The sequence below is a fragment of the Drosophila ananassae genome, chromosome 3R, assembly GCF_017639315.1.
Source record: "Drosophila ananassae strain 14024-0371.13 chromosome 3R, ASM1763931v2, whole genome shotgun sequence".
In the NCBI taxonomy this organism is placed as follows: domain Eukaryota; kingdom Metazoa; phylum Arthropoda; class Insecta; order Diptera; family Drosophilidae; genus Drosophila; species Drosophila ananassae.
Genome location: NC_057930.1, coordinates 20,136,600 through 20,148,728, shown reverse-complemented (window position 1 = coordinate 20,148,728; position 12,129 = coordinate 20,136,600). Strand labels below are relative to the sequence as shown.

General features: G+C 40.7%; 2 protein-coding genes across 2 annotated transcripts; one reads left to right on the top strand and one right to left on the bottom strand.

Annotated features, from left to right (window-relative positions):
* Positions 1 to 14: 14 nt before the first annotated feature.
* LOC6498254 (solute carrier organic anion transporter family member 4A1) lies at positions 15 to 8,860 on the top strand. Its single transcript, XM_001962371.4, has 7 exons — positions 15 to 1,235; positions 4,195 to 4,508; positions 4,569 to 4,746; positions 5,645 to 5,747; positions 7,464 to 8,411; positions 8,468 to 8,656; positions 8,719 to 8,860. The coding sequence occupies exons 1-7, from the start codon at positions 986 to 988 to the stop codon at positions 8,840 to 8,842; spliced, it is 2,106 nt and encodes a 701-aa protein (XP_001962407.1). The 5' UTR covers positions 15 to 985; the 3' UTR covers positions 8,843 to 8,860.
* Positions 8,840 to 10,956, bottom strand: LOC6497276 (prolyl 4-hydroxylase subunit alpha-1). Its single transcript, XM_001962372.3, has 8 exons — positions 10,732 to 10,956; positions 10,536 to 10,678; positions 10,331 to 10,481; positions 10,076 to 10,272; positions 9,492 to 10,015; positions 9,391 to 9,435; positions 9,169 to 9,334; positions 8,840 to 9,113 (listed from the first exon to the last, which is right to left on the bottom strand). The coding sequence occupies exons 1-8, from the start codon at positions 10,947 to 10,949 to the stop codon at positions 9,055 to 9,057; spliced, it is 1,503 nt and encodes a 500-aa protein (XP_001962408.2). The 5' UTR covers positions 10,950 to 10,956; the 3' UTR covers positions 8,840 to 9,054.
* Between the last annotated feature and the right edge of the window lie 1,173 nt (positions 10,957 to 12,129).

The window sequence follows — 12,129 nt, the reverse complement described above, 5'->3', positions numbered from 1 at the left end:
AAAATGACATTATGTTACTAAAAGACTGATACATAGTTGAGATCCTTAAAGTAATACCGTTGCCCAATTCACACCCATAATTGATATTCACGCCGAGTTGCTTGACCTTATGAACCTCAAAGTGGGCGGCCTCAATTGGTACACAATATTGAGGGACCTCCGTGGCTCGCAATCCACATTGGAACGGAAAGCCAAAGGGCGGACCTTCTCCGTAGACGAAGACCACGCCGTCAGCCATTTCTTTATTTGTGGGTTAGATAAAAATCGTCGGATCAGCATTATAAAATATATGTTTTTTTGTGTTTATTAAAATTTGTTTAAGTATGTGATTCCTAGAAAAGTATGTACTAGCTTGTGTTTTCAGTCTTTTGAGTTAGATTGACACATGATTCAAAGTTTACTCCTAAAACTTGTTCTCCAGACTTGCTATTTATTAAAAATTTAGAAAATTACTAGTGGTAATTTAATAATTCATTTGAAAAAGGTAAAAGTAACGAGGAAGTTCACTTACATATCTCATAAAGATAAGAAAGTTTTGTCAAGGAGCTAATTAAAAATCTCATTTGCTTGGGCAATTAAACCTTGTGAACATTATCAGGTAAGTGTTGAATAAATATGTGTTAATCGAAATTACTTTTCCGAATAAAATTGCCATTCTCCAGAGCCACAGAAAAGTAATATGCTAAAGACAGAGGAGTCAGTGCCATGACAACTGTTGATATGTTCAGGGAATGGGGAATGTGAACTAAGGTGGCATGAGAGCTTCATTCATGGACGCAAGGACTCGTAACAGGGGTGGCTGCTGCCACAACAGGGCACTGTTAGCAGCGAGTCCTTAACAGCGGAGTAAGCCTGAACCGGCGACCGAGCTTCAGTCTGCGGATGTTCGAATATCTGAGCTCAGTCACTTTGCGCACGTCGTTCGGCGCGGATCGCAGTCGCATTTATCTCGTGGATAGCCGGTTGGAAGGTGGAAAGTGAAACCATGTCTGCATCGGAAGCAAATTCGGAACTGGCAGCGAACACTATACCAGCGCCCAAGTGCTCCAATGTGAACAACAACAATAGCGCCCGCTCCAGTCGGGTGGGTAGCGCTGTTTCCGGAGCAGGCCAGGATATGGATGACTTGGAGGAGCAGCGGTTCGGCTGGTGCGGATGGCAGCCCCAGTGGCTCCAGCGCTTCTGCACCGCCAAGTGGGCGCTCTTCTGGCTGTGCTGGGGCGGAGCTCTTCAAGGTGAGAGGCGGCAGAGGGAATCACTTCCCATTAATTCATTTAAATGGTTTGTCTCGCGAATATTTCGCCCACGCACTTGGCGTTATTTACTTTTGGAGGAATCTGAAATTTTTGACTTTCAGAAACCAGGGATTATCTTAAGTGATTTGTGTTTAATGCATGTGCTTGTTTTCTAGGGAAATGGAATTAAATAACTAAAAGATCAAGCAAATTTTCCTTTTTATGACTGATTTGTTTTCTAATGGAGTTAAATCAAACTTGAAAATTCAAAATAGAATAAATATCCCTCAAATGTTGTAAAATAACTGAAAAATATATAGATTAAAAACATTTTTGAGTTGGTAATCTACTAAAAAATTGATTTTTAAATGCGCTAAAGTTTTGTAATAAAAACTGTTTGGTAATTTAAGCAAATATTGCTAATAAAAGACATGTTTAAGAAAACTTTAGCCAAACACATATAGGTATAGTCTTAGAAAAGTATTTGTTTATGATTTCCTTACTTTTTAAAGCCTAAATTAACTAATTTGAACTGGGAAACCATACAATAAAATTGTAAGAAATACAATTTTTGGGTAAAAAGTTGTAGTTTTCGTATAAAGTAAATTCCATATATTTAATAATTCCTAATCAATATATGTATATTCCAATAATTGGCTCATAGTTTTTATAGTAACTCTCCCTTGATCGAAATTATGAATTTCTCTATCTATTTAAATCTAAGAGATAGCATTAACCAAACCAAATATCCTTGCAGTTTCAACTAAAAAATACTTGAAATCATGAATTAACCCTTTGGCTTCTTGAATAATTCTATAAACACTGCCGGGTTTTTCGTGATTACAAGGTAAACTTTTGCAAGAAAAACTTTTAACCGGCTGAGCTAAATCCAAAAGTCTCGCGCCAAGACAATGCAATAAAGAAGTCGATGGGAACGGGACGGGCCAGGACAGGACAGGACATCGGCATCGCTTCATTAGCATCCTGGGCATTCCCAGGCCGGCCAGCAGGTCTGTGTGCAACAGATAAGGATTCGACCAAGGAGCTGGAGCTGGCAGGGCGGGCTAGCACTGAATAGAAGCGAATTAAAAATTAATATCTGCCTGGGGCAGTCGAGGGAGCTGATGTTGCCAGTTATAGCCCGAGGATGCATTAACCTCAAAAATTTCTCGCACTTTGAATAGTTTGAAAGGAGCGTTGAAGTGTAAGGAAGGGCCCCAGTTTATCCTGCCACTTCTGGTCGAAGGCTGGCCCCGGTGAGGACCCTTGACGTTGTCATAGGCCTTATTGCAGCGGCATAAATCAAAACAATGTTAATCGCTGTTTACCCAACTCCCAGATCCTGTGTGCCCATGGCTACCGTGGCGTCTCATGTTCGGGCTCTGGTCTGGGTTCAGCTTTCCACTCCTAATGGGTTCAAGCGGTTAATTAAAATTCGCCAATTCCACGAAAGCTGGTGACACATTTAAGCCTGTTCCGGGGGATTAGTCAGTGTTCCAGGGATTCAATGAAAATTCCAAAAGTGCAGCAATTTTGGTTGGATGCCAAAACGGCAGGGAAGTGCAAACGTGAGGAAAAATGGGATTTTAAGATTAAGTAGGGATTTTGCTACTTCAATAATAATAGATTATATTGAATAAATAAATACTCAATACTTTATGTAATAGTTTCTGAAATAATTTCTTCTTGATCACCTTGATGTGGCACCTTCTCACCACATCCCCGGTCAGTATTTATATCTTGGCCGTGTGCTGTTATAAGTTTGTGTTGCATGAATGGATGGCCTGCTGGCATCTGTTGCACATTACCCATTTCGGACTGACCCCCGACGTGCGACCGCTTCCGGGAGGCGTGGGATGTCACAGGCTACACTATTGCATCCCCTGACCTAGCTCGTGGATGCCGCATGCTGCTCAGTGCTCAGTGGATGCGGATGAGGATGGGACGGCACGTGACCGAAAATATTAATCAGTTGACACGGAATTAACATAAATCATCCGCAACAATTTTGGATTCCCGCGTTCCGCTTTCGTCATGTTTTATGGTTGTTGTTTATTGTCCGGGATAGAGCATCTTTTTATATGGAAATGGGTAATTTAGCCAAACAATTTATATTGGGAGTACGAATATGGAAATGGTTTTCATTGTACATGTGCCAGTTTTTGATCCCAAAGATACAGGATTTGAATAATTATAAGGATTTTTGTTTCTTAGGGTTGCTCTGAGGTATATTACTAGGAATTTTTGTCATTTTGCTAATCTAACAAATGGCTAATATTAATAAACTTCCATAAAACCAGCCTCTAGCCACTGCATCGATGCATTTGCAAAAATGGAAGATTGTCACGTATCCCTCGCCGCCGACGGCACTTGACTAAACACTTAAAGTTAAAGGTCACACATAACCACCCCCACCCTATTGGAAAATCTTAAATTATTGCACTTATTGTGGGGTAAATGACTTGTAAGTAACGCCTCTCACTTCGAAATCTGGGTTCTTCCCCTCAAAAGAAGACACCTTTTCATTCAATAATAAAATGACCAGAAGAGGAGCCCTGCCGATTATTGGAAAATAAATTGAATTTGTTGTAGAATAGAATAGAAAAAAAATCATATTCTAAGCAACAATGGCTTTTAAGGAGCCTGGTGTAAGAGCCTGTCCAGAACTAATATATATTTATTTATAATAGAAAATTCGTCTAAGCTCTCAAAATCAATTTGTCGTGCAGATATTTAATTTATGACCCGCCCCCAGCTTCACACCCCCTGCCACGCCTCAGCATTGTATTTCAATCTGTTAAGGTGCAGGTCTATCCCGGGGTATCCCGGACTTAAGACCATGTTATGACACTAGATTTGAGGGTTGTTCCAGAAAGGAAGAGGGTTGAAGGTTTGACTTATCCTACAGAAAATTATGGTTTTTTGAAACAAATTCCTAAACTTCCTTTCTTATTTTCAGGTTTGCTGGTGAACGGATTGATAAATGTGTCCATCTCCACAATTGAGCGAAGGTTTGGGCTGCGCTCCCGGCAGATGGGATTGGTGGCCAGTGGCTACGACCTGGCCTCCTTTGCCTGCCTGGTGCCGGTCACCTACTACGGAGGCCGTCGAGGAGCCTCCAAGCCGCGCTTTATTGCCATCGGTCTGATCGTGATGGGCCTGGGATCGCTGGTCTTCCTGCTGCCCAACTTCCTGGTGGGCCAGTATCGGGCCACCATTGCCGAGGCGAATGTCTGCGAGACGGAGAGCATCCTCAACTCCAGTCAGACACTGGTTGGTGGCTGCCAAGGCGACCGTGACACTGACTAATCCTTGTATTGCATTTTATTGTAGAGTTCCTGCGAGGCAGCCTCCTCCAGTGGAGCGGGGGAGAGCGAGAGTCTGACCTGGACAGTGTGGCTGTTCTTTGGGGCCCAACTGCTCCACGGAGCCGGTGCATCGCCCCTCTTCACACTGGGAGTCACTTATATCGACGAGAACGTCTCGAAGAAGATGTCATCTGTTTACTTGGGTAAGTTCCCAGTGCAAGACCCATTGATAAGGCGGGCGGAGAAACTTTTGTCTGCCTCAGTCGCCCGGCACAAATGAAGAGCATGCACAAATACCCGCGGGGGATGATGGGACGATATAGATATCAAAGTATCTGCTAGTTGCCTCACACATGCATATTTATTTTTATTTGCCGTATTGGCAAACTGCGACATTGGCTACAAAGGGAAGTAAATACTATTTACTGTTTGCGCCCCCAAGCCCCTTCCGATCTGAATCCTGGCCAGAGGATGGCAAAGTGACGGGTCGGGGGTCTCGTCTCAGCCGGCTTTCATCCTTCCCCTTGTTGACCCAATTTTAAAGGGCAAGATTGTTGCTGACTCAGTTGGGAAGATTCAGCGGGTCTTACCAAGACGGAGCGCCACGGCAGCGCAAATTTATTGCCTCTTAGTTAAGTTTATCGTGGCATCCAAAAGACGACAGCGAAATTATCAAACCCGTCCAGCATTGGTTCTTTGCTTCCTTAGTCCTTGCTGTCTGGCTTTGAGACAATTGAAATTCGCTCCTGCCAAGGAGATTTACTCTATTTAGATTTGCACTAAGGGGTCCTGGGTCCTGGTGTAGCCTCAGGCAGTTGTTACAGTACGTTTTAAATATGTATGCTGCGCAGTTGGCTTTTTCGAGAAGGTAATAATTATTATTGGGACTAAGAACCCATATTAAAACTGTATAATTAATATATTTTAAATGGCCTAATTGTAGTCATGAAACGCACCTTTCCCTCGCAATAATAAGTAAAGCATGTGAAGACTTTGTGATGCAAATTAAGATGCACTCAATCGATAGCATCTATGACAAATGGAACTGGCGAGAGAGGGGGTTCTTGAAATAAATAATTTAAAGTTTGTATGTGTTTTCAGGAATCTATTATACGATGGCCACGATTGGACCCGCCATTGGCTATGTCCTCGGCGGACAGTTGCTCCTGATCTATACGGATTGGATGACCGTGGACCCTGTCCAGTAAGTAACTTGATAAGCTGCTCTGATTGTTATTAATCGCACGACTTAGTGAGTGAGTAAATGAAGCTGGCAGGTGACTTTAATGCCCCTCCCTTGGGCAGGTGGCTGTGTAGGAGGGGCTGTGTAACTGCCGAGCTTATTTGTTACCCAAGGCAACGGGCAAATGCCACAAGGCAGTGCCGCGTGTAAATATCTCCAGAGAGTAATAAAACAACATTTCGTGCTGACAACGAGGAAATAAGGTGCGAATGAGAATGGGCATTTGTTTGATTCACATTTGAGGGGGAAACGGTTGGGTCCTAAATGGGAAAGGACAACCACCAGATTCCGGAGCAACAAGCATCTGCATCTGCGAATCAGCATGGTTACAACCGCATGGCTTATTGTCAAGGTGATGCCATAAGTCATAATGTCTGCCCGACCTCCGCCCACCCACTTTTGGAGTAACTTTGCCCCCAGCCGCAAGTCCGTAAATTACGTCGACAACGTACAAATTTTGTTTATGATTTTTAACATGTTTACGAGTGGATAGGACGAAACAAATGTTTTTAGCGACCTCTTTGTTGCCAGTCTTGGGCGATAAAGTCGGCGGATAATATATGGGCGAAATTATAAATCCTTGTTTCTGAAAATTGGAATTGGTAGAAAAGGTATTTCGGAGAATGTATGGAGGGGGCAATATGACTTCCACAGGAGGCTATATCTTTGCCATTAGACAGCCGATTCTCAAGCGGAATTCCTTCATCGATTTAAATAAAAAATTACTTTCATTCTGCATCAAAATCTAGAAACAAAATATTGGCCCATAGGGATGGCTATATCTTTGCCAGTTACCATCCGATTCCTGAGCGGAATACCTTAAACGATTTGTGGATCGATTCCCTATCATTCTGCATCAAAATCTAGAAACAAAATATTTTTTAGATTTTTTATCAAAATTTCTGGGGGATCCCCTTCGAAATGATGAAGACTGCAAGGATGCCCAATATGGCCCCCAGGGATGGCTATATCTTTGCCAATTTCCATCCGATTCCTGAGCGGAATACCTTAAACGATTTGTGGATCGATTCTCCATCATTCTGCATCAAAATCTAGAAACAAAATATTTTTCAGATTTTTTATCAAAATTTCTGGGGGATCCCCTTCGAAATGTTGAAGAATGCAAGGATGCCCAATATGGCCCCCAGGGATGGCTTTATCTTTGCCAGTTTCCATCCGATTCCTGAGCGGAATACCTTAAACGATTTGTGGATCGATTCTCCATCATTCTGCATTAAAATCTAGAAACAAAATATTTTTCAGATTTTTTATCAAAATTTCTGGGGGATCCTCTTCGAAATGATGAAGACTGCAAGGATGCCCAATATGGCCCCCAGGGATGGCTATATCTTTGCCAGTTTCCATCCGATTCCTGAGCGGAATACCTTAAACGATTTGTGGATCGATTCTTCATCATTCTGCATCAAAATCTAGAAACAGAATATTTTTCAGATTTTTTATCAAAATTTCTGGGGGATCCTCTTCGAAATGATGAAGAATGCAAGGATGCCCAATATGGCCCCCAGGGATGGCTATATCTTTGCCAGTTTCTATCCAATTCCTGAGCGGAATACCTTAAACGATTTGAAGATCGATTCTCCATCATTCTGCATCAAAATATAGAAAAAAAATATTTTATATATTTTTCTTAAATTTTTTGTTTCTTATTCTTTTCAGACTGAGCTTGACCAGCGATAGCAAGGTGTGGATTGGAGCCTGGTGGATGGGATTCATTTTTGCGGCATTCATGTGTTTCCTTATCGCCTTGCCGGTTTTTGGATATCCGAAATCCCTGCCTGGGGCAGACAAGTTGAAGCTGGAGAGAGTTTCCGAGGCACATGCCACCAAACCGGTTGATGCCGGATCGGAGTCAGATGAATCCGGTGAACTGACCAAGAGATTGGGTAATCTACCCCGGGCAGTGATTAGTCTGCTTGGAAATCCGACGTTCTTCTTCCTAAACCTGGCGGGGGCTACGGAGGGTCTGGTTATTGCAGGGTTCGCCGCTTTTCTGCCCAAGCAGATCGAGAATCAATTCAGCATCTCCCCCATGCTCTCTGCCCTGGTCATGGGTCTGATCACCGTGCCCGCCGGTGGCGGGGGAACCTTTCTCGGAGGCTATCTAGTTAAGAAGTGGAACCTTTCTTGCAGCGGAATCATTAAGATGTGCCTGACGGTCACTACAGTGGCGGCATTCTTCACCTTCTGCTTCATTGTGTCTTGTCCAAATCCGAAGTTCGCCGGCGTCACCACAGACTACAATTTGGACGCCAGAATAGGACCAATAGCCTTGGATGCCAGCTGCAACCTAAACTGTGGGTGCAGTCGCTCGAACTACGATCCCATCTGTGGCATAAACGGAGTCATGTACTACAGTCCGTGCTACGCGGGCTGTGGCCAGGAGGAGCATGTGGACAGTCTGAAGCACTACCACAACTGCAGCTGCATTGGCGGCAATGTTGGATGGGTGGACGACGGAGTTGATTCTTCAGTACTTGGACCGGATGCCACCAATCTGAAGTGTGATTCCACTTGCCAGAGTTTGCCGGTCTTTGTGGCTTTGTGCTTCATCCTAATGGTCTTCACCTTTTTGGCCACAATGCCAGCTCTTTCAGCCACATTGAGGTGGGTTATATTTAAGTCCTTAGTGTACTTGTAAGCATCTCGCTTTTCTTTTTTAGGTGTGTCCAGGATGAACAACGTTCCTTTGCTTTGGGTCTTCAGTGGATAAAAGTGCGATTGTTGGGCACAATTCCAGCTCCTCTGATTTTTGGAGCACTGATTGATGAATCCTGTATTTTGTGGCAAGAAAAATGCGATGAAGATGCCGGAGGCGCTTGTCTTTTCTACGATAACTACTACATCAGTCGGTGGGTATTATGATATTTATTCTTTATGTATTATTTTATATCATGTGTTCAAAATATTACAGGTACATGTGGCTTTTGGCCCTGATCTGCAAACTGGGTTCTGTGGTCTTCTTTCTGGGTGCCTGGTGGTTCTATGTTCCACCCAGAAAGCCCTCAAATGTCAATGACAAGGCTGAGGTGATCTAATGAGGCGGCTGGAACTGATATTTTTATTCTACCGAAGTCATGTGGCCCATATTGTGGCTTGACTGTAGTATTAGGATCTCATTTTATTACATGAATGTCACTATATTGCATAGGAATTCCACTTGGGAATTATTTTATAATAATCTATTTCATTTTAGCCTTTAATATGATTATTTAAAGATATTTTTAATTAAAATAAAATTTTATATGTACTACTTGTAGCAGAGTTTCAGAAAAATTTGTCGGTGAGACAGCATGCTCTTATTTAAAACTGGAAAGTAGAATGGAAATGATTTTTCTATAATTTTAAGAGTTTATGAACTTACTCCATCGGTTCCCAAGGACCATGGGACAAACTGCATGTCGTGACAAAGGATTAGGTTCCCAATCGTTGTGGAGATTGTACCAAAATAAAGCGCTTCCCTTCTTTGGCTTTATGCTGATATTAGCAGCTGGGAATATAGTGGCTCCACCCATTTCGACATCACTGGCCTACAGAAGGTTTTAATATAGCTTGTATCTATTTTTAAAAATTGCAAATATCTTACATAGAAAAGAAATGTAAACAAACGATCTCCTTCAGATCCAAGGTCCTGAATTGTCCATTCAAAAAATTTAAATCACTTCAATTTCTATAGATTTTACTCACTGGATTCTCTCTAAGATCTACATAGTCGCTGTGCTCCTGAAAGTGGGTACCCAGGCCATAGTTCGCTCTGGCCAGATAAGTATGATTGCCAACATCCAGGCCGGATATATCTGTCATACGATTTACCAAGGTTCTGTCCAACTTTCCGCCGTCACCCTCGTAGACTTTAACCTGGAAAATTCGGTATCCTTTATCGGGTGTTGTCTGGTTGTTCGTATATCCTTGTATCATCTCCTCTCTAGTTAAATTTTTGGTTAGAAGGGCCATCTCACTGTCAAAAAGCACATCGTGATAAAGCCAAATGAGTGGATCTTTGCTGATTTCCTCTTCCTTCAAAGGAGCGATTCGCATAAAAGGTGTTGTTGTGGTATTATACCGACAAACTAATCTGGACTGATTGGGATACTCCCCCCTACACCCTATTTGTAAAGGAGTGGGTAGAGGCTTTGGCTTTAGATAGGTCAGGGGTATATCTGGTTTTTGTGAGAGTTCATCAAGGTAAGATGGTAAGTCGTCGATTGAACCTGAAGTGTAGGGATGTTTTAAAGGATTAGATGATCTTGCTGAATAATAATCCAATTCACCTTCTTGAAGACGACTAATCACAAACATTTTCTTAAGATCTTCTCTCTTAGGACCATAGAATTCTGCAGCCATACCATTCTTTTCTTTTTGGATAAAATGTAAAGCTATTCTATACCACTGCGCCGCTCGTCTAAATTCCGACTGATTGTACATAAAGTTAGCCACAGCTAGGCAATCTGTTGCAGACATCTGGCTTCTATGAGTTTTTAATTTTAATTTGTCAAATTAAATAATATTTATTAACAAAGACTCACGGGAGTTTGTGGGTGGAAATTACACCATTAGCCATATCCCACGCCTGTAAATCGTAAATGGATTCTATACGATGCATTCCCCATAGAGCCTCTTCCATATCCTGGGAATTGGGCGTACGATTAAAATAATTGTGCATTTCATTAAGATCATCTGTAAAAGATAATCTTACAATTAAGCCTATCATAAAATATTGTTTTTAAATACCTTTGAAACTATCATTACTCCTAATATAAGCATTAATTTTGGGCCAGTCTTCGTGAGATCGCCTCACAAGACCAAATATGTTTAGAGGATTTTTCACATATTTCTCGCTGTCGATATTTTCCCGTGTTAAAGATTCTAGATATCTAAGAAATGTGTTTTTTAACTGCTCATTGTTGAAAATAATTTATCATCTTACTTTTTTAGAAATTTAACTTTCTTTTGAAGGGAATTTACATAATTTGATAAGTGCTTCATATAGGAATTTTCGATATCTCGCAACTCAGCCAAGGCTCGGATGGAAGTTGTGTATGTTAATTCATTTTCACGTTCACCTTCATCTTGCTCTTCACCAGAAACAGAATAAAAAATAAATATTAAATGTATAATTTTAAATAGAACTTCTTTCATCAACATTCTAATGCAGAGTGAAGTAATCCAAACATTGTGTTTAAAAATTATATTTTTACGCTTTAAAGAAACAAACTTCATGGTGAATTGTTTATATTTTTTTTATTAGATTTAAAAAATACTAGACAAAATTGATAAATTATTTTCTAGTTACGTCTAGAAATTACGTTAAATAATACAAGTTTTGGGTTATTGAACAACTTGTGTTTAACCAAATCAATATAATGTTTTCTGTACCAATTTATTTGTAAGTTATTGACGAATAGATTTCTTTGTTAAAAATTAATTCCTTAGTTTAATATAAAGTTTATAAATTAAAAAAAAATAAGATGAATGTGCCATTTTTCAACACTACGCTAGTCGATTACACATTTGCGCACAAGCACTTATTTAAAAATGCCATCGCTACCGGTAACTGATCTACTTTCCGCTAGATGGCGCGTAAGTGCATTTTGGGTTTAAAAGAATATAAGTTTAAATGAAACGTTTTTTTGAAATAATTATTGTTATTTAAGCGTTGTTGAAACTTTTTTTAATTTCAGAAATATAAGGCAATCGAAATTTTAATAGAAAACAGTAAGGAATTATTTTTATTTCAAATTGAATTAGCATTGAATGTTGGTTTTGGTTTTCTGCTATAAAAAAAGAACAAAAAAGTCTCCATGAAAAAATAAAAACTATAAGTTTATTTTTGCAAGTAAATTAACAGCAAAAATCTCTTAAATATATTTGATGGAAAAGAGTTTCTATCTTAATAACATAAATCCACAATTAACCTTTTTTCAGAGTTTTATGTTCGTATCCTTTTTATATTGGACCCGCGGCCATTTGTAATTCGCATGGTCTCAGATTTGAAGGGTTCTTTTCCGTAATTTTTTGTTTTTTCCTGGCAATATTTTCCAAGTTTCTTTTGACATACTTTTCGTCGCTTAAGCTACGACAAATATTTTGATAGATGAGCTAAAGCACTCGCCGACACCGTCGTTGATATTTGAAACTGGAAACTGCTCTGCTTTGAGTTTGCTTACAAGTGGCCGTTTTGCCTTCACCGTTTCCAACGTCTTCTTCGGGTGCCCAAGATTTTCCACATTTCCCCCATGGCCCCAACACCGGCAGCACAGGATTTTCTTTTGGGTATTGTGTTTGCTCTTTGTGCGGCAGATGAAGTTTCGAGTGTAAGTTTTTA